At 41.5% G+C, this 22887-nt stretch overlaps 1 protein-coding gene across 1 annotated transcript in view; it reads left to right on the top strand.

Moving 5' to 3' along the window:
• Positions 1 to 9317: 9317 nt before the first annotated feature.
• CORIN (corin, serine peptidase) overlaps positions 9318 to 22887 on the top strand; it is a 225053-nt gene continuing 211483 nt past the window's right edge. The window contains 1 exon segment of the mRNA XM_043972400.1: positions 9318 to 9392. Coding sequence (XP_043828335.1) covers positions 9318 to 9392 — 75 coding nt within the window.

Raw genomic sequence — 22887 nt, 5'->3', positions numbered from 1 at the left:
GCAGGGGTGTTTGGGTGGCTCTCCACTAAGCCTGAGGTACTTAGTACAGTAAATCCAGGTACAGCTGGGGACCAGTTTTTTCTCCCCTAAAAGTCATTTGAGGCAGAGACAGGTATGCAAAGTGTGAACTGCTAAGTGTTGGTAAAGACTTTGAGGCACATTCTCTGGAATCACAGATAAGTATATATGTCCTCTAGATCAGGTAAAAGAGTCGAGGCAACGATGAATAAATATTGCTTGAAACAAAGAAAATTAATGAGGGAGAGGACCCACGGATTCCCAAAGAGAGCAAGGAACCATAGCAGGGTATTCCTGAATAGTTTAAAAGAGAAATAAGAATTATGAAAAGAGAATTTGTGGCTTGCACAGCAGAAATAATTGACAGAATAGAAAACTTTAGTCTATAGTGACAAGACTCACCAAAGAAACAAAAGAGAGAATAACTGATTAGAAATGGAAATACAAATGAAGAGCAATTCGGAGATGCAAAAAGCAATAACATAAAAAAAGAAGCTAAGATCTCAACACAAACATTGATCTTGAATGCTGATCAGGAAGAGACCACTTAAGGATTATAGGCATCCCTGAAGAAAAGAATGAGTCAAAAAAATATGAATACATAATGCAAGAACAATACAAGAAAACGGCTTCTTTCTTCTCAATACAGAAAACAGTGCCAATGGAAAGAATCCAGATATTGTGTTGTCTCAAGGAAGAAAAAAAAAGTTTGCTGCAAACCCCAAGACATACAGTAATTAAATGCAACCATTCCAATGAAAAATGACAAATTTAAATTTAAAGAAAAGGTACTTCAAATAACCTAATACTATTCTGTACCCACCTGAAACTACAAGAAGGAATGGAATACTTGGTTCTGAAAAGAAACTCAAGATAAACCAAGGTGATATATTATGTAAACCCGAGCCTAACCATTAATGAGAAAAGATTGATATTGAATGAAAAACTCAAAGAATTCCTAGAAAGAAAACCGACCTGAAGAAATATTAGTGAAAAATGGAGGAAAATATAAACCTAACTCTCTTAACGTTAAATGTGAATAGAATAATCCAACAAAAATAGCAACAAATTTGATAAGAAAACAAAACCCCATAATTTCTTGCTTACAAGAAATAGATTTGTAAAATGACATATACAGACTAGAAATGAGAAGCTAGAAAAATATTTACTATGGATCAAGTAGAAAAGGGGGATTACAATCATTCTATAAGAAAAAATTTTTAAAAATTAAATAAGGAAACAATTTTATGTTGAAAGAAACCACAGATGATAAACTAATATCATTATTAAACTTTAGTGCTCAAAATGTCTTAGTATCTAAATTCACAAAGGAAAAATTAATTGAACTACAAGAAAATAGACAATAGTGGCAGGGGATTTTAATATCTTTCTCTCAGGTTTGGATAAGAACAATAGAAAGATTGGGGCAGCTAGGTGGCACAGTGGATAAAGCACTGGCCCTGAATTCATGAGGACCTGAGTTTAAATCCAGCCTCAGACACTTAACACTTCCTAGCTGGCAGGTCACTTAACCCTCATTGTCCTGCCCCCCCCAATTAACTTTTTTTAAAAAGAACAATAGAAAGATAAACAATAGGGAAAATACAGAATAGAGCAAATTGCTAGAGAAACTAGAGTTAAAAGACTTGTGGATATTCTAAATGGAAATGATAAGATTATATATATATATATGTATATATATACATACACAAATATATAGAGAGATATTTATATATATATCTAGCTTAGTACTGCATGGAGCTTTTGCAAAAATGGACCATGTATTAGGGCAAAGAAATATTGCAAACAAATGTAACAAGGCAGCTCTAATTAATACATTTTTATAGATAACAATGAAATTAAGAAACTAATCAGTTCAGGGACTACAAATAAAAGACACAAACCCAAGTGGAAACTTAACAATGAAATCCTAAGTAATCATAGAAACAATTAACACTTTTATGAAAGAAATTAATAATGAAACAACATACACAAATTTCTAGGGTACAACTAAAGTAGCCTCCAGGCAAAAGAATTAATGAACTGAAAAAGCATTTTAAAAATTATAAATCCAGCACATAAAGAAATCTAAAACAAGCATGTAAAGGAGATATTAAAACAAAAAACCCTTAAAGAAACAGTAAAACTAAAAGCTGGTTCTTTGAAAAGACCAGTAAAATTTATAAACTTTAATCTGATTAAAAAGGAGAGGGCAGAAAAATAACAAAATAGCAAAGTAAAAAGCAACAAAATCAGAAGAGATAAAAAGATTTATTAGAACCTATTATAAACTGCTTTAAAACAATCAAGAACAAAAAATATAGGAATTTCTTCAAAAATATAAAATATCTAGGGGGCAGCTAGGTGGTACAGTGGATAAAGCGCCAGCCCTGGATTCAGGAGGACCTGAGTTCAAATCCAGACTCAGACACTTGACACTTACTAGCTGTGTGACCCTGGGTAAGTCACTTAACCCTCATTGCCCCTCCAAAAAAAGAAAGAAAAATATAAACTATCCAGACTAACAGATGACCAAATAGAGATCTTATATAATTCAATTTCAGAAAAGGAAATAGAACTAACTACAAAGGAAATTTATTCTCCAATATTCTCCAATTCTATTCTCCAATATTTTCTATTAAAGAAAAAACTTCCAGGTCCTGATGGAGTCAAAAGGAAATTCTATCAAACTTTTAAAGAACAAATAGTACTTATACTACACAAATTGTTTTCCAAAATAGAGAAGGAAAGCACTGTACTAAGTTCCTTTCATTGTCCTAATGCCTAAAACAAGGAAGGATGAATCACACAAAGAAAACTATAGATTAATGTCATTAATAAATATGGCTTCAAAATTTAAAAATAGTCCTGTTAGACTAGTGATTCCTCTAAGAAATCATTCATTATGATCAAGTTAGATTTATCCCAGGGATGTGAGGATGGTTCAACATTAGGAAAACAATTAGCATAATTGATTATAAATATTTTTGTACATTAAGAGCATTTTCTTCTTTCTTTGATTTCTTTTGGCTTAGCAGGGCTATAGCTGGGTCAAAGGGCATGCACTCTTTGGTAACTTTTTGTGTATAATTCCAAATTGCTTTTCAGATGGTTGTAGCCATTCATGGGTTCAATAGTATATCAATGTGCCTGTTTTCCAACAGTCCCTCCAACCTTGATCATTTCCCTTTTTTTATCTTTTGTGCCACTCTGATGGGCATGAGATGGAAACTCAGAATTGCTTTAATTTGCATTTCTCTAATTAGAAGTGATTTAGAGCATTTTTTCAAATGGTTACAAACAACCTGGGTTTTTTTTTTTCCTTGAGAATTGTCTGTTTGTATATGTAGACCAATTGGGGAATGATTAATTTTTTTATAAGTTTGAAGCAGTTTCTTATATATCTTGGAAATGAGACCTTTGTCAGAGAGTCTTGTTGAATAGAGTTCCCCCATTTGTTTCACTTGCATCTTAGTTCTGTTATGTGTAAAATCTTTTTAATTTTGTGTAATCAATATTGTCCATTTTGTCTTTTGTGATCCTCTCTATTCCTTATTTGGTCATGAACTTTTCTCCATGTTTCTCTAATCTATTTATTATGTGACCTTTTTTTTATCTAGGACACATACTCATTTGGAGCTTATCTTGGTATAATGTGGAGGTATTGGTCTAAATCTAATTTCTCCCATGCTGCTATCCAATTTTCCAAGCTTTTTTTTTTTTTTGGTCAAATAATGAGTCCTTATCCAATAACTAGGGTCTTTGTATTTATTAAATATTAAGGTACTAGATACATTTGCTTCTGTATGTTGTATACCTAATATGTTCCAATGATTAATCTCTATTTTTAACCAGCACCAAATTGTTTTAAAGTAATTATTGCTTTGTAGCATAGTTTGAGATTTCACTTTTGTTCCCATTTCCTTTCATTATTTCTCTTGAAATTCTTGTCCTTTATTCCTCCATATGAATTTTTCCAATATTTTTTCTAGTACTAGAAAGTAAACCTTTAATAGTGATTGAGATGAAATTGAATAAGCAAATTAGGTAGTATTGCCACTTTTACAATATTGTCTTGTCCTTCCAATGAGCAATTGACATTTTCCCAATTATTTAGGTTTGTTTTTATTTTGGTAAATAGTGGCTTATAGTTGCATTTATATAGTTCTTGCACACATCTTAGAAGGTAGACCCAAGCATTCTATATATTATGTAGTAATTTAAAATAGAATTTCCATTTTTATTTGTTCCTGTTGGATATCACTGGTATAATTTAGACATGCTGATTATTTTTGTGGATAGACTGCTGGTGGTGGTGGCTTCTGAACTTTCTTCTTTCTTACTAAACCTTCCTACTTGGGAATGTCACTCCTGTGCAGGTCCCCTTTTCAGTCCACCCTGGATCTTTGACTCAGAACTGCCTTTTGAAGAGTCCAGATGAACGTGATTCATCATCATCATTATGCTCCATAGCTAATGTTTTGAGGATCATCTAGAGAAATGAAGTCATGAATTACCTTGTCCATGTGTATTCTCTGCATGAGTGCCTCACTACAACTGTACTTTAAGTTTATGTCTACCTTTTTCCCCACTCCAGCGCCTGGAAGTATTTATGGAAAGAGGTTCTTCTAGTGTTGGAGGAAATCCTTTATAACTAGTGTTCTTGCTATACCATTTGCTAAAGTAATTCCTTTGCTGAAGAACTGAGTCCACTGGCTGATTGTTTTTTTTTTGTTTGTTTGTTTTCTTTTTCATGAGGCAATTGGGGTTAAGTGACTTGCCTAGGGTCACACAGCTAGTGAGTGTTAAGTGTCTGAGGCCAGATTTGAACTCAGGTCCTCCTGAATCCAGGGCTAGCTGCCCCCACTGGCTGATTGTTAAGGAAAAGTATACTGGTGGGGGTTCATGGTTTTAGGAAGATAGTCACTTAAAAGATTACGGCCTACAACTCTGAAAATAATGGATCCCTTTGGGGACCCAACCTACAAAAGCCAGTGTAAAGTAGCTGAGTAGAGTGGGGACAGGCATATTCTAGAACCAGCTTGAATTGGCTTGTGAGAGACAATTGTCAAATTTTCAGAGTATGCATTCACATCTTGGAAATCAGCAAACACTACAAATTAGGACTTGATGCATGGTTTTGTTGACAGCTTAGACTTAAGAAAGTGATGTGGAATATGTTAATAATACAGTTTAAGATTAAACTAATATTGTAAATATATATGTATATGTATCTATCTATATATACATACACATATAGAGGGAGGGAGGGAGAGGGAAAGGGAGACTGGGGTGGGGTGGGGGAGGGGGGAGAGAGAGAGAGAGAGAGAGAGAGAGAGAGAGAGAGCGAGCACTGGTTATTAAACATTTACCAGCATCCTACTGTGTAGGGGACAGAGGAACATGTGTCACATTAAGTTTATCTTTTCCTTTGTCTAATTTTTTTTATGTGCTCCCCTTTTTTCTCCTTTTTTATGGTGATGGTAGGTCCTTGACATTTTACTTGTATTAATTAATTAATTAATTGAAGGTTTTTAAATGGGGCAGCGTGGGTTAAGTGACTTGCCCAAGGTCACACAGCTAGTAAGTTTCAAATGTCTGAGGTCAAATTTGAACTCAGGTCCTCCTGAATCCAGGACTGGTGCAATATCCACTGCGCCACCTAGCTGCCACTACTTGTATTAATTTTAAACAAGTTTCCTCTCAAAAGATTACCACCACCCATCCTATCTTCCCTATTTAAAGTCCTTGCATTTTAATTATTATTCCCATTGGTTATTTGTTTGCTTTTATCTATACTCTTTACATTCTGAGTGCTACATCCTCTGTGAAACCTTCCCTTAACCTCTTAGAATTTTACTTTGCTCCTCTGTAAAATGGGGATTATACCCAAAATAAAGCTATGTTAAATTTGGGCTGAATACATAATATTCAGCACTAAATCTTATGACTGTGCCAGGTTGTTGTTGGTTTAAGTATCAAAGTGGATCAGGTATGAGAATAAAACTTAGTTTAACATCTCTAAGTTTCTGTAAATTATCCTGTTTTAATTTGCTTTTTCTTTAATGCATGTTCTCAGTGAATTTTTACTTAATACCACATTTTCCTATAAATTTACTCATCTTCTACCTTTTTTCTTTTTGGTCAATAACCTCAGCTAGGTGGACAGGACCTTGATATGTGCTAAGCAAGGGAGCCACTCCATTTTTTTCTTCAAATAAAAGTCATTTTAAAAGAATTTATATAGTTTTTATCATAGAGTAAATATGGCATGCAAATGGGATAAGATCATGTTTTTCTTTCTTTCTTTCTTTCTTTTTTTTTGCAGGGCAATAAGGGTTAAGTGACTTGCCCAGGGTCACATAGCTAGTAAGTGTCAAGTGTCTGAGGCCAGATTTGAACCCAGGTCCTCCTGAATCCAGGGCTGGTGCTTTATTCACTGTGCCACTAGCTGCCCCCAGATCATGTTTTTCAAAAGTGTATTTTCTACATTACAAGGACTTATGAAAAATTTTCGCCTCGTTTTTCATAACTACCTGCTGATATGTGCGTTTGTATCTGAGTAAAATTAGGCAAAGAAGAATATATTCTGATTCAGTTGGTAAGTTTACAGCTCTTTTGACACAGCCTCCCCCCCCCCCCCCCCCAGTATCAAGAGATACCTTAATTCTTGTGAGATTCAGGAAACTGGAGTTTTAATCCATTCTTTATGTGACCTTTTTCATTTTACCCTTCTCAGTTTTAGCTCCCTCATTTTTTTTTTTTAGTCCCCTCATTTGTACAATAAGAGGGCTGTACTAGGATGATTTCTAAGGTGCCTCCTAGGACCAGTTTCCTATGCTTGAATGTGGTTTGTTGGGTAAAGTTAAGGATTTGTTTAGATTTAAATTTTATGACTTTAAGAGACTAATACTCAGAGGAAGGTTGTATTGTCTTTCATTTTTGTTCATTTGAAGAGACCTGATGAACGCTCACTGTAGCAGGTGTCTTCTATAGGTAATTATTCAGAGGGTAAATTATGTATTCTATCCCTCCTCCTCAACAACAAAAACTACGAAACATTTAAGAACTCTGGTCTCGGTTTACTTGAAGATCATTTTCAGGGCTTTCTTAACCACCTCCACCAGGGGGCAGAAAGTGGAAGACAGAGAAGGTGAAAAAAGCATACAGGAAGCCTTCTTGGCAGCTGTAAATTCATTGAATTCATAGGATCCCACATGGAGGACTGAAGGGGACTTTAGAGACAAGCGAGCAGATTAGGATCCTGAGATTAACTAGCCTCCCCAAGGCCGTACAAACAAGTGAGCTGGGATGCCAGGCGGTTGCCTCCTTACCACCTCATCTCCCCATGCAGTGCTTTTGCTTTGGCTGTCCCCATGCTGGGAAAGCTCTCCTTGAGCCTCTCAGAATTCCTAGAGTATGCTTCTAGATTCAGCCTATGCACCACCTTATATGTCAAGCCTTTCTTGATCTCTTCAGCTGCCCCCAATTATCATATGACTTTCATCATCATAATAGCTAGCTAGCATTTAGACAATGCTTTGGGGTTGCATAGCAATTATCATTTAATCCCCCAAACAACCCTGGGAAGGTAAGGAACTTGCCTAGCATCACAAGCTTGTTTGTGTCTGAACTCGGGTCTTCCTGACTCCAGTTCTATCACTCTACTGTGCCACCTCTGCGAGGAACAATTTTTTCTCAGCTCCAATCCATTTAAGCTCCCCCCCCCTTTTTTTTTTTTTTTGGTGAGGCAATTGGGGTTGTGACTTTCCCAGGGTCACATAGCTAATAAGTATAAAGTGTCTGAGGCCGGATTTGAACTCAGGTCCTCCTGACTCCAGGGCCAGTGCTCTATCCACTGTGCCACCTAGCGGCCCCTAAGCTCTTTTTGTTTTTGCATAGCACCTGCCTAGCACGGCACCTGGCCCATAGAAGGCATACTTAATAAATGCACGCTGTTTTATGTATTTTTATTTTTAAAGCACCTTTTGTGGTTTGGTGGCATTAGTTTTGTAGAAAACTTAGTTCAAGCTCCTTTCTCATTAGTCTGAATCTGATCGCTAAAATCAGATTCATGACCACATCTTGAAACCTCCAATACTCTCTGAATGTCAAGGAAAACAATAATTCGATGTGATTGAACTAATTATACACACACACTTATGTGGCCACATCATGAGATGGACTTCAGAATAAGTGCTGAGAAGCTGAACTCCAGTATTCTTAGGTTAGGAAGAGTATGAGTTTGGCGAATCTAAATTTGGGAAGTAGGGGGAATTGGGTAATGGATACTTCTCAGAGAAGAAGTTAACTATACTTTGCCTCAAAACCTCCTTTTTGGTGTTTTTGTTTTTGTTTTTTGGTGAGGCAATTGGGGTTAAGTGACTTGCCCAGGGTCACATAACTAGTAAGTGTTAAGTGTTTGAGGCCGGATTTGAACTCAGGTACTCCTGACTCCACGGCCGGTGCTCTATCCACTGCACCTACACGTTGAGAGCAGCCCGACTGGGATTTTTACAGTAGTAGCCCGGATCCAGGCAGAACCACTGAAAAAGATGGATTAGACTAGGTGGTTGCTTTATTACACAGCTGAAGCTGCCTACACCTAATGCTAATTATGCCCTAAAGAAGAGCACCGTGTTAATCCCTCTTTGGATTGAAAACGCTCTGCTTCTAATTGCCCCTGTTACAGCTGGTGCCTGCCATTACTTGGCCGATTACGCGTAAGCTAGTAAACTCCGACTAAAGCAAGAAGTTCGTGCTCGCGGGGGGGGGGGGGGGGGGGGGGAAGAGGAGTGCAGAAAAGGAGAGGTTTGGACAGTTTATAGAGCAGAAAGTAATTCTTCCGTTCACTCACACGCTGTACGTTCTATCTCTTCTCAACCTCAACTACCACCCCTTCAGCACTGTGATGCTGTCCCTGGGGTTTGCGGAGGTAGTAGGTCCTGGGAGTTTGAGGACAACCTCTTAGACTTCTTTCTGCCCGTGGAGAATACGCTCTTTATAAAAAAGAAGGGGGGGGGGCATTTGAAAATTATTCTTCTAGAGTCGTTATAGGTGGAACTCAAAGTGGGAGGAGAAAAAGGAGGGGGGGCGCCTCGGCTAGGGGTGATGGTGGGGGGGAGGATCTGCCAAAATGAGCAGCCTCCTCCCCCCGGCCCCGGCTGCTCAGCACGTGCCTTTTTGAAGGCGATAGATAAGGCGGCGGTGCTCGCTCGGCCTCTTCCAGTGGCTTGGAGAGGGGTGGAAGAGAGACTGAAGAAAGTGGAGAGACGCAGCAGGCGCGCGCGCCAGGGAGCATGTTCTCCATGAAACAGTTCCCTCCCCTACCTCCAGAAGAGCGCTACCCCCAAATCCTGGGCCAGCCTGAGCGGGTAAGGGCGGCGACCCCCAAAGAGCTCCAGCTCCCCCGGAGCCCAACGCCCTGGGGAAGGGCTGAATAGCCGTCTCCAGAGGGGAGCTGCTGCGGCATCTCCCAGAGGTGCTCAGCATCTCTCCTCTTGAGCCTGCGCTTCTCCCAACTGGCTTTCCCCCCCCCCCCACCCCGTCTAGGGTGCCACCAGGGGCACATGGGAAGGGTTTCTTGAGCTTTTTAGGGAGGCGGTGGAAGGAGTCGGGGATACTTCGGTCCTCATCTTTTCCCCACTTAAGGTGGATGCCTGCCCTGTTAGGGCTCAGCCCGACGACTTTCACCTTCCAAGGTGGGCCCGGCCCGGCCTGGGCTAGCTGAGCGCGGGGGCGGCTGCTGTTAATCCTGGCTCGCCCGTGTTTTTGGCGTACCTGGGGCCCCGCAGTCGGCTTTCCAGCGTTCGTCTCATCAGCCCCACTTGTGCGGGTTGGGAAACTCATTTTGGTGGCAGCGCTTCTCCTACTTTGAGCCTTTGGGGAGCGAGTCTGGAACTGAGCTATCTCAGATTGCCTCTGGGGAGCTTTCACCCGCTCAGATTTCTTCTGCCTCTCCCCCAGGGTGGGCAAAACTCTGCCGGTCGCCCTCCCAGGTCTCCCCTCAGTGCTGCCTTGCCGGGCCAGCCGCTGTCAGGGACGCACATAAGAAGGTTCCCCACGGTCCGGCATCTCCACGACTTTGTTACACGCAGCCCGGCTTTTGCTAGAGCAAAGCTTCTTGAAGTGGGTGTTTCGACCCCATAAGGGTCGAAAAATTTGCGAAAAATTTGGCAGTAAATATTTGATTTGTATACCCATTTTATCTACTTATATACCCAGGGTTGCGTAAAACTTTCTCGGGCGAATAAGAGGTCGCGAGTGGAAGAAGTGCAGCCTCTTCAACTTTTTCCACTTGCGACCCCTTTTTGCCTGAGAAATTTGTACGCGCCATCGAGTATGTTAGGTAGATAAAATAGGTATGCATAACCTTGTACTGTGGCCAGATTTTTCATGACCCCCTTATTCAGTGACGCGACTCCATATGGTGTCAGGACCCGAAGTTTAAGAAGCTTTGTGCTACAAGCAAGGGTTTGTCACCTAAGGTCCAGGGCTGCCCCGGGCCACTCCAGGACAGAGCCACTCGGATCCTGGGAGTCTGAAGGTTAGGCTCGGGAAGTTTCAGAAATGTGCCTGGCACTAGCCCTGGAGCGGATGGAGAGCCGGCACTGGACAGGAGAGAGGCTGTGGGCAAGGGGAGTGGCTTAGGCCAAAGGGAACGTTTCTAATTCTGTTAGCTGCCTGCAGCCACCAGCTCCTTTCCTTGACTGCCCGCCCGCTGCTACTGCTGCCCCTTCCTTCCCACCTCGCCTTCCCCCAACACCCGTTGCCCCAGCTGCAGGCAAAGCTCTGCTCCGGGCTCTTTGTCCAGTGCGGGCAGACGACTATTTTTGCACTTGTGGCATAGGGAAGGGGCGTTTGAAGGGTCATTTCCAGCACTTTCCCTCAGCGGAGTGTGATTCTCTGAGAGGTCTGGGACAGAGATTCAAGGGTAGCTGCAAGACAGTTGTGAGAGCACTCTCCTTACATGGGAAACTTGGGGGGGGGGGGGAAACAGTGCAAAGCTCAAACTGGGCAGAGACACATGGAGGGGGAGAGAGAGACACACATGGAGGGGGAGAGACACAGGGGGAGGGGGAGGGAGGGGGAGGAAGGGGGAGAGAGGAGGAAGGGGGAGAGAGGAGGGAGGGGGAGGGAGGGAAGGGGGGAGAGAAGGGGGAGAGGGAGAGAAGGGGGAGAGGGAAGGAAGGGGGGAGAGAGACAGAGACAGGGAGGGAGAGACAGATGGAGGGGGGAGAGACAGAGACGGAGAGGGGGAGAGTGTGAGAGAGACAGATAGGGAGGGAGGGGGGGAGTGTGAGAGAGACAGACAGAGGGAGGGAGGGGGGGAATGTGAGAGAGACAGACAGAGGGAGGGAGGGGGGGAGAGTGTGAGAGAGACAGAGGGAGGGAGGGGGGGAGAGTGTGAGAGAGACAGAGGGAGGGAGGGGGGGAGAGTGTGAGAGAGACAGAGGGAGGGAGGGGGGAGAGTGTGAGAGACAGACAGAGGGAGGGAGGGGGGAGAGTGTGAGAGAGGGAGGGAGGGAGGGGGAGAGGGAGGGAGGAGGAAAGAGAAGGAGGGAGGGGGAAAGAGAGGGAGGGGGAGAGACAGACAGGGAGGGAGGGGGAGAGAGAGACACAGACAGAGGGAGGGAGGGAGGGGGAGAGTGTGAGAGAGACAGAGGGAGGGGGAGAGTGTGAGAGAGACAGGGAGGGAGGGGGAGAGAGACAGAGACAGAGACAGAGACAGACAGACAGGGAGGGAGGGGAAGAGTGGGAGAGAGACAGAGGGAGGGAGGGGGAGAGAGAAAGAGACAGAAGGAGGGAGGGAGGGGGAGAGAGGGAGACAGACAGACAGACAGAAGGAGGGAGAGAGGGAGACAGACAGACAGAGGGAGGGAGGGAGGGGGAGAGAGGGAGAGAGAGGGAGGGAGGGAGGGGGAGAGTGTGAGAGAGACAGAGGGAGGGAGGGGGAGAGTGTGAGAGACAGAGGGAAGGAGGGGGAGAGTGTGAGAGAGACAGAGGGAGGGAGGGGGAGACAGAGGGAGGGAGGGGGAGACAGGGAGGGAGGGGGGAGAGTGAGAGACAGAGGGAGGGGGGAGAGTGGGAGAGAGAGACAGAGGGAGGGGAGGGGGAGAGAGAGAGAGAGAGAGAGAGAGAGAGAGAGAGAGAGAGAGAAGGGGAGGGAGGGGGAGAGAGGGGTGGGGGAGGGGGAGACACATACACGGAGAGGCAGAGACAGAGGGAGGGAGAGACAGGCAGAGACACAGAGACTGTGTGTGTTTGGAGTGTGGGGGGGCGGGGCGGGGAAGCTGGGTTCCCTTTCTTAGCTCCTTGCTTGCTCTTCTGCAGCACTGCTCAGCCAGGGATCCCCAGTAAGCAGGAAAGGGTTCTAAATCACTTTTTTTTCTTTTAAAGTGTGCGAATTTGTGAAAGGTCCAAACCTTAGTTGAGGTCCTTGGAATTCAAGGACTTTTCAAACACTGAATTTAGTTTTTAATCTCTAGAGTCCAGTGCATTGTCCTCACAAGAACTGATGGTGTCGTTTCTTTCTTTTTCTTTCTTTCTTTTTTAATTTTTTTTCCCGTGGAGAGGTAGCATACGTTTCTCCGAAACAAGTAAATTGCGTTTCTGTTTACTGTTAAACAAACATTCGTTTCCCGAAGGGACTTTTTTTTTTTTTTTTTTCCAGAAAGCTAAGGTACCACCAGTCCCTTGATAGTTAACAATTTAAATGTCACACTAACAAAAGCTGGGTCCTGGCTGGATCGCCAACTGGTGTGGACTCTTGGAAAGGCAGTTCACCTTTCTCTACCTCTGTTTATTTGTAAATTGAGAAGACTGGACTAAATGATTTCAGCAGGCCCTTCCAGCTCCTAAATGCCATAATCTCTGGTTTGCCCGGATCACCAGAAGGGAAGAAGAGGCTCATTTTGTAATAATAATAATTAATAATAATAATAATAATTTAAAAAAACCTTCCAACAAACCTAAATCTGATAATTTCTTAAATACTAGTGATCATAAAAGCTGGTTACCATGTAGGTTTGTGGTAAAAACTCTGCCAAGATACACCCTGGGAGTACTTTCTCTACACTAATTATCTTGAACTGTCTTAGGAAAGTTTTTTTGAGAAAACAGATGAACTTTGAATCCCAGAGAAGTGATGTTTTCTTTCTTTTTTGTTGGCTAAAGACTCTCCTGGAGAGATGTATTTTTAAAGCTAAAACCATTATTAAGGTAGAATGGATAATGCCGGCCCACTTAATCTTCCACTATTTGTCCCTCCCCTTCTCCCAGTTTGCATTTTAGAATGGCTTGAGTCAGGTTATTATTGCTCTTAGTCTGTAACCTCTTGACTTGCTTTAGGGGATGGCAAAACTGGGGTTTGAGTTCGTTTTTTGATTCCAAGACAGCCATCCTTTTCAATGCTCTACCTTTTTCTCCTTAGTGTCATAGATCTTAGCTATTAGAACTAGAAGCCTCTTAGAAGCTATCAAGTACAAGCCCTTTATCTAACAGATGAGGAAACTGGGGAACAGAGAAGTCGAGTGATTTGTCTTGGTTCACAAAGCTAGTATCTCTGGTGGAATTTTAACCCAAGTCTTCGTGACTCCAAATCTAGCATTTTACCCCTTATACTGTATTTCCTCCTAACCCCTAACCCTCAAACAAAATAAAACAAAAAAACCCACCCTCGCTATGTGGAGGAATGAGAATTGGTGTTTAGAGATCAGGAACCCCTTTTCTGTTAGATGAATTCTGAATCTGCAGAGCTGACACTTTTTTAATGTAATAAACATTGTTATAGTTTGGGGTTCCAATCAGATATGGGTTATACATGTATGATTATACAAAGTATTACCATAGTTGTCATTTTGTGCAAGAACACTTTTTTAAAAGAAAAAAATGAAAGAAAGTGAAAAATAGCACCCTTCAGACTGTTCCATCAGTGTCAGTTCTGTCTTTGGAGGTGGATAGTATGTTTCATCAATAGTCCTTTGGGATTGTCTTGGATCATTGCATTGTTGAGAATAGTCAAGTTATTCGCAGTTCTTCATCAAACAATATTGCTGTCTCTGTGCACAATGTTCTCTTGGTTTTGCTCACTTCACTATACGTCATTCTGATGCTTTCTTAAGGAGATATTTTCTTATCTATCATGATATGAGTGCCTATTACAGGCCTAGGAATATGTTAAGCATCATTCTTGAACAAGTCCTCTTCATTTTACTTTGTCAAACGAGGAAACGAAAGCTAATCTGTAGAGAAAGTGAATTTCTTTTTTTTTAAACTTAAAACAAGTTATTATTGATGTAACTGGTTATAGTTTTCCCCAGTGTTCCTTCCTTTTCCAGAGAGCAGTCCCATATAACAAACAATATCTTAAAAGACAAAAACAAAAAGGGGAAAAAATTGGCATAGCTGATCCATATAGCAGAAAAGACTGAAAATATACGCAGGGGATAAGCCTAATAGTAGAATCTCTGGGTCAAAAGGTGCAGACATTTTAGCCACCTTATTTGCATAGTTCCATTGCTTTCCATTGCAATGGAAAAATAGTACTGATGCAAAGCTCCACCAACAAGGTATTGTGTGTTGGGGAATTTTTTTTATATCTGTGTCTATTACATATACATACATGTTTATCTTAGATACCAAACTCTTCTGAGAAATTCTCCCAACACATAAGTAGCCAAAGGATTTAAACAAATAGCTCTTCAAAAAAGAATTGCAAACTATTAACTGTGTAAAGAAATGCCACTACACCACCTAGCTGCTCCTTGTAATTGCTTTTATACCTTTTTGGGTTATGAATGCAGGAGGAAGCTAATTGCAATGACACTACACTGGACAGGCTGCAAGAAAAGGGTTTTTTTTGTGTTTTTTTTTTAGACATCTTAAAGAATAAGCCAAAATTCTTAATTTTTTTTTAAAGAGCCCAGATTGAGGGAATTGATGGAAGTTTTAGCTCATAGAATCACAAATACTGTATTTAGAATCTGTTAGATTTACAAACCATGCTCACTTATATTGTTGTGGTTTTGTTCAGACCAAGATCTCTCAATCTCAAATCCAAATAGCTCAAGGACTGTGGCTCTTGCATTAGAGGATATACTATCTCCCAACCCCACTTCTGGTGGGGTGGAGAATAGACTCAGAACTGGACTGGGCTCCTACCAAGTCCAAATGCATCATGACAACTGGGTAATGAGTCATGACTCCATTACTGTGGCCTGGGTCTTGAATGTCACTCTCGGAGATTACTCCTTGGTCTTCAACCTATTGATGCTGTGCTGGCCCCAAACCTGTGGATTCTAACCCCTAGATTCCTGTGACTCACTTTCCCAACTATCCAGAACTTCCGAGGTTAGAGACTCCACTGCCTGTGTTGAGGGACCAAGTGCTTTTCATCGAGATGAATGGCCCTAAGGAAGGAAAAGGCCCCAGGTCCTTCCCCTTATCATATATTCTCTCTCTCTCTCTCTCTTTTTTTTTTTTGGTGGGGCAATTGGGTTAAGTGACTTGCCCAGGGTCACAACAGCTAGTAAGTGTCAAGTGTCTGAGCTAACATTTGAACTGGGGTCCTCCTGAATCTAGGGCCAGTGCTCTATCCACTGCGCCACCTAGCTTCCCCCATATATTCTCTCACTAGATACAATGAGTGAGTTGCTTTGATCTTCCAAGATTTAATGAAGCAAAAGAAAATGATGGGAGACTAAGACATTTTAAATGCCTCCTCATCAACCCCCCCCCCTTCCCTAATTGTGTGCTTAGCCAGCCAGTACAAGAATGTCTATGTTGTCCACATTCTGTCCAAGGCACATCCCTTAGATGTTAGCACACGTCTCCTGGAAGCGTGCTCTCGACCCTCTCCATATGGAGAGATGCTATGTCAGGAGCTACGTGCTTCCTCCCATTCCCCCCCCCCCCAATCAATTACACAAGGAATGAGAGAAATAGAAAGAATGGTGCATTTGGGATCAGAGGATCTGGGTTCCTTGTTCTACCACTTATCTGTGTGTGACTTTAGGCAAGTCACAACCTCCCTGGGCCTCAGTTTCCTCATAGACAAAACAAGTGGTTTGTAAAGCTTCCTCCCAGCTCTAAATCTTTGGACCTATAAAACAAAGAGAGACATAGACTGATGTAGTGGATAGAGAGCTGGTCTTGGAGTCGGAGAGATTGGGTTTGAGTCCCATATCGTACTCATACTGATTGTGGGAACCCGGCGTCTCATTTAATGTCCCCCTGCTCCAGGCAACTGGACGAGAGGACAAATCTCAGTGAAAATGGCAATTGGTACTGATGGAGGGATTTCCCTTATTTGGGAGTTCTTTTTTTTTTTTTAGTGAGGCAATTGGGGTTAAGTGACTTGCCCAGGGTCACACAGCTAGTAAGTGTTAAGTGTCTGAGGCTGGATTTGAACTCGGGAACTCCTGAATTCCAGGCTTGGTGCTTTAGCCACTGTGCCACCTAGCTGCCCCCGGGAGTTCTTTTTATTAGTGAGATCACAGGATCAGTTCTCATCCTGTGAAAAGAAAGAGGAAGAACTGAAAAGGACTAATGTGGAGTCTGAAAAGAAGAGGAAGAGGAGATGTTAGAGAAAGTACAGAGACCTACCAGAGCTATTCATTCCAAGTCAGGAGATCTGGTTGTTATGTGAGCATCTGCTCTGGAAAGCATTTACCCCATGCCACTGTGAACACAGTCTGTTTTAACTTAGGAAAGAGTCCAATCAGGGACATAGAGCTGTCTTCAATTTCTCTAAAGCAATTGTAACATGTCAAAAGTTTTAATATCTATGATGTATTACAGTTATTTGTATGTGTCAACTCATCTATTGAGATATAAGTTCCCTTGAGGATAGAGATGGGTTCTTTCATTTTTGTACAGGTCATAGAGCCTAGGGTAATGCTTTGCTTTAGAAATGTTGCTGTTATAAATGTGACTTGAAACCTTTTGTTTTGAATATGCCATCAAAAAGGCCTCACTTTTCCATAGCTTATAGTTATGTGGGCTAGATCTGGTCAGACTGACCAGATCATTTGCGGCAAATGCCTGGATCATTTTCTAAATCATTAATTGATTATGAAATGTTTAAAGTACAGAAATTTGTGGATGGGAAGAGAGTTGGATTTCCTCCCCCCCACCAACTATCATGTTAAATTTAATATAAGTTCTAAAAAACTGTAACCAAGGGGCAGCTAGGTGGTGCAATGGATAGAGTGCCAGGCCTGGGGCCAGGAAGACTCCTCTTTCTGAGATCAAATTTGGCCTCAGACCCTTACTAGCTGTGTGACCCTGGGCAGGTCACTTAACCTTGTTTGCTTTAATTCCTCACTTGTAAAAATGAACTGGAGGGGCAGCTAGGTGGCGCAGTGGATAAAGCATCAGCCCTGGATTCAGAAGGACCTGAGTCCAAATCCAGCCTCAGACACTTGACACTTAACTAGCTGTGTGACCCTGGGCAAGTCATTTAACCCTCATTGTCCCACCCCCCAAAAATGAACTAGAAAAGGAAATGATAAAACACTCCACTATCTTTGCCAAGAAAACCCCAAAATGAGGTCATGAAGAGTTGGACATGATGGGTAAAACAACTGAACTAACTGAGGCAAAGTTCATTGTTTTTATCTGTGTGTGTGTGTGTGTATGTATATATGTATACACACACACACACACACACACACACACACACACACACACAGCTTCTCACCATCCCCTCTCCATCCTCTCTGTCAGGGGTAAAGGAGGGGGGAGAAGGAGGGAGAGAGAGAGTCTTTTGTGTTCTTTGTTTACTGATATGGTCATATTTCTTGATCATGGGATCACATGCCTTGAGGTCTAGCACTTCAAGTAACCTCATAGGCTGTCTAGGTCAATCCTCTCATTTTGGGGGGGAGGGGATATTGTATTACTCTTTCTTTGTAAAAAAAAATTTTTTTAAATTTACACACTAAAGAAAAGAACATTTCTACATATACTGTGGAACAAAAAGAGGATTCTCTCTGAAACTTTGAATCTTCATTTCACACCATTTGCTTTAAAAAAAGTACATAATAAATAATATAAATTACTTTAAAAACTCTCCTTGTCTATGTTTCCTTCTGAACTTCCTTCTGTGCTTTAGAGATTGTTTTAATGCTTTTCTTTTCCCCATAATGACTGGATTGCTATCTCCTCCAATTTAAAAAGGAGAAAAAATACATTGTATAAAATTAGTCAAGCAAAATAAATCCACACAGTGGATTTTATTTTATTTTATTTTTTTTTAGTGAGGCAATTGGGGTTAAGTGACTTGCCCAGGGTCACACAGCTAATAAGTGTTAAGTGTCTGAGGTCAGATTTGAACTCAGGTACTTCTGACTCCAAGGCTGGTGCGCTATCCACTGCACCACCTAGTTGCCCCATTTTATTTTATTTTTAAAAAGGTATCACTATTTGCACTTGGTGTCTGTCCCCTCTGTCAGATGGGTAGCATGAATCGTCATGTCATTATACTGATTGACACTCAAGTCTCAAAGTTGTTTTTCATAAGTGTTGCTGCCCTTGTACAAATTGTTCTCCTGGTTCTGCTCATTTGACTCTGAATCAGTTCATATTAACCAGGATTCTTTAGAATCATCTTTTTGACATTGTTCATGAAGCAATAACATTCCATTGTATTAATATACTACATTTTTTTGCCATTCTCTCATTGTCTAAGGTAATCTAAGCCCCCTCCCTCACCCCCATATTGTAGTTTTAAAATTTTCTTTATTCTGCATCCTCATCCCTACCTCTTCCTTTTTCTGCATCAGAAAGTTTATTGGTCTTAGGAACATATCCTCTCTTGTATTAAGTTCTCTATTATCACATTTCCTTTCTCCCCCAGATTTTTTCCCCCAGGTGAGTTTGATACAACAAACTGTATGTATGTGCATTCAACCCTTACGGTCTGTTCCAGGTGAGAGTCAGGTTCATCTAATGCCAACTGCCCTACCCCTTCTTATTTTTGTATATTTTCCTTCTCATGTACTGTAATTATAAGAAATAACAAATACTATTCCTTCTTCATTTCTAGGTTAGTATATTCTGTTTGCCCTGTCTTTTATTTCCTTTCTTCAAAACCCCAGAAAAGAGCCAATTCTTCTTTAGAATTTTTTTTTTAATTAACTTCCTTAGCAGAGTTGGATTGGGGGGGGGGAGGGAATTTTGTTTCCATGAAATTTCTGTCTTAACAATAAAATATAGAATGGTTATTAAAAAATTTTTTTAATTCAATTTTTTTCAATCAATGACATTTTGCCTTTCCCCAATACTCCCTCAATTCCCACTGAAAAAGAAAGGAAAACAAAACCTCTATAAGACACAGGGTGATTTGGCAGGGGAAGATGAGGTTTTTTCTTTTTAACCTTATATTCTTTTTAATTGACTATTTTAATTTCTTATTTTATTTTGTAGAGTGTTTTTTAATTGCAGATTTTATGTTCCATGAGCGCTTATTGCATTCTCAAACTTTGAATCTGCTTTTGACTTGGGCTATCATAGCTCTGATGCAGCCTATTTTCTCTTAGACTCTTAAGATGAGGAACAGCTGCTGATCTGAATTGTGGAGGGAGTTTATTCATTTCAGAATTCCCTACACTGTTGAAATCCACAGGTCTGATTGAAAAAGGGAGGGAGCAATGGAGAATTAAGACCAAGTATTTTAGGAGAGTTTGGAGTGGTGAGTGCTAACAGTTGTGTGGACCAGGGAGGGATACAGGGAGGAGGCGACATCTTAGCTGATCTTGTATGAAAAATGAGCAACCTTGAAAGATGTAGGTGAGGAGTCAGGGGTCCATTTCAGGCATGGGGGAAGGTTGGTTCAAATGTATAAGGATAATTGTTATGACAAGCGTGGAGAGCAGCTAATGCAATGTTGAGGAAAGTAGAATTTGGTTGGGAAGGTGGTTTGGAGTCAGACTGTGGAAAACCTTAAATGCCAAGTTCTAAGGAGTTTGTGGAGGTTTCTGAGCCCTGGAGCAAAATGGCAAGACCTATTAATCAAGAAGAAGATTGTGGCAGCTCTCTGATGGGTAGGTTGTAGAAGGCAGAGACTGGGTACTGGGAGACCAATTAGGAAACTAGTATATATCCTGTTATGGTGATGACTGCAGCAAGGTAATCGGTTTACACCTCTGTAATTGATTCACTATCTCACTCCCGAAGCAGATTTTCCAAACCTTTACATCCCTCCTAAAACCTTCTGTGTTAGGCATCTCTTTTCCTTCCCCCATGCCTGCCCAGTTGAGAATCTTGTCATATATTTCATAAAACAAATTTGAGGCCACTCACCAAGAGCATGTTCTATTTCTCTCTGTCTCTCTGTCTTTCTGTCTCTTTGTCTCTCTCTCTCTGTCTCTTTTTTGGAAAATAAACATTTTTTATTTAAAGTTTTGAGTTCCAAGTTCTATCCCTCCTTCCCTCCCTCCCCTTTCTACTTCCTGAGTCAGTAAGCAATTAAATATAGGTTATACATGTGCAATTATGTAAAATATTACTCTGTTAGTCATTTTGTACAAGAAAACCCAAAAGAAAAAAAATGGAAGAAATAAAGTAAAAAAACAGCATGTTTCAGTTTGTGTTCAGTCAATATCAGTTCTTTCTTTGGAGGTGGATAATATGCTTCATCATTAGTTGTCATTCACAGTTCTTCACTGAACAATATTGCTGTCACTGTGCATAACATTCTCTTGGTTCTGCTCACTTCACTATACATCAATTCATATAAGTCCTTCCAGGCCTTTCTGAAATCATCCTGCTTGTCATTTCTTAAAGCACAATAATATTCCATTATAATCATATGCCACAACTTCTTTAGCCATTCCCCAACTGATGGTTATTCCTTTGACTTCCAGTTCTTAGCCACCACAAAAAGAGCTGCTATAAACATTTTTGTACAAATAGGTCTTTTTTTCTTTTTTTTTTGGCATGCGAGAGCACTCTTTCCCCCTCTTACTCATCTAATTTCACTCGAGTGTCTTCCCCATCTATCTCCTCCTGTTTCTCACAAAGAGGTCACTCTGCTCCTTGTCAAGCCAAGCCCTTTCACATGCAGTCTTGATCCCATTTTCTGGAGCAGATTGTCTCTTTAATCTCTGTTCTCTCACTAATGTTCCATCTCTTCCTGTTTATGGCATCCTTGGCCATGGATCACGGCAACCATCCTTTGCCTTTACTCTTACTTATTACTAAACAAAAATAAACACTGGAGAAAATCATGAAATCATGCTCGTTGAGTCCACTACATATTTGTTACATAACTTTAACTGAGCCCTCGATGCTACAAGGAAAACCTTTGGCACCTCTGTAATTTTATTCACTATCCCACTCACCACAGTAGCATGTATTTTATCCTTTAGACAATGGTGAAATTACTGAAGGTTTTAGGACAGAATGCCACTATTAAGTCTTAAGATGACTTTGGTGATCATGCAGTCTAGATTTGAAAGGAAGAAATTGGAAGGGAAGGAACTTAGAAAGGAAATAGGTAGATAGAAAAGGCTATGACAGTAACACCTACCTGAGAGATGTTAAGGCTCTGGACTGGGATGGTGATTGTGGATAGAAAGAATGAGACTGATAAGAGAGATGTGGAAAGCAATTAATTGGATGTGGGAGAATGAGGGAAAATGAAGATTCAGAGGTATCTCCAAGGTTACAAACCTGGGCCTTTGATGGAGAAGGGGACAAATGTTCATATCGTACAGTTTACTCAGTGCTTGTCAATTAATCAATGTGAAGGATGAATCAGTGGGACCCAACTGACTCATCTGATTTCCACACTCTGCTGAATCTGCTTTTGGGACAACCTAAATTTTGGTAGAGGGCATATAGGCCGATGCTAAGGACAGCGTTACTAGCCTGACAAATGTGTAACTAAGGCTGCCCTTTGGTTTGTGATCACAGCTGCGAGTTTCTGTTTGTAGCTCTGCCTTATCACTGTAGCCTCTACACTGTCCCTTCTCAGAAATCAGAATCAGCTTTTCTGCTTACCATGCTCATTTGGTTGGGCTGTCCATCACCATTGCTCAGTTTTCCACAGCTCTGCTCTAGCCTTGAAGCTGTCCTTCCCTGTGCCTTTAAAACATTTCCTTTTCCCACCCTGCTGGCAATCACCCCATCAAGCTCACCTTACAACAGCTGTGTGCATGCCCTGCTGGCATCCAGGCTTCATACATGTCCAGACCGGCTGAGTGGTGCTGGAACAAGTATTCCTTCAGGGCTCATCAGTGTCAACTGATGCCTTTGTTGGTCATCCTGTCTTGCCCTTTTATATCAGTCATTGCTTAGAGCTGCTCCTGAACAATCTCCTTGAGAAGCAAACAGTAGACAGGATGTTGGATCCTCAACGAAGCTGCTTGGGTTCAAACTTATTTCCTGTGTGACCTTGGGTGAGTCACAAATTGTCTGTATCCTACTTCCAGACATGTAAAACGAAGCCCTAGGATCAGATGACTTCTTGGGTTCCTTCCATTTTTATGTCCAAATCCTGTGATCCTCAACAGAATATTTGGGACAGTCAGTGTAGAAATGGGCATTAGGAGATCCAGTTATGCACCTCCTTTGTGACTGACATGGGAGGCAGCTCTAACAAAAGCACTCTCTCTGCTGAGGTTTGATGCTGGGATGAAATGAGGCCCTTATAAGTCATTCAACAGTTTACTGTTCAAAGAAGGTTGATTTTGCCACGACCCAGCAAAGATATGCCAAAGGGTATAGTGGCATCTCTGGCTGAGGCCGCTATCTGGTTACCAGGGCGGGGTATGGTGAAGGACAGGGTAATGCCTATAGTTTTCAGGAATCCGTGAAGTCTGAGAGACTCTGAATGCTGATGACTAGATGTTTTTGTGCCTAGAG

Source organism: Dromiciops gliroides, chromosome 6 (assembly GCF_019393635.1).
Source record: "Dromiciops gliroides isolate mDroGli1 chromosome 6, mDroGli1.pri, whole genome shotgun sequence".
NCBI lineage: Eukaryota > Metazoa > Chordata > Mammalia > Microbiotheria > Microbiotheriidae > Dromiciops > Dromiciops gliroides.
Note: the sequence above shows the minus strand (reverse complement) of the source record. Positions and strands in the feature narration are given on the sequence as shown.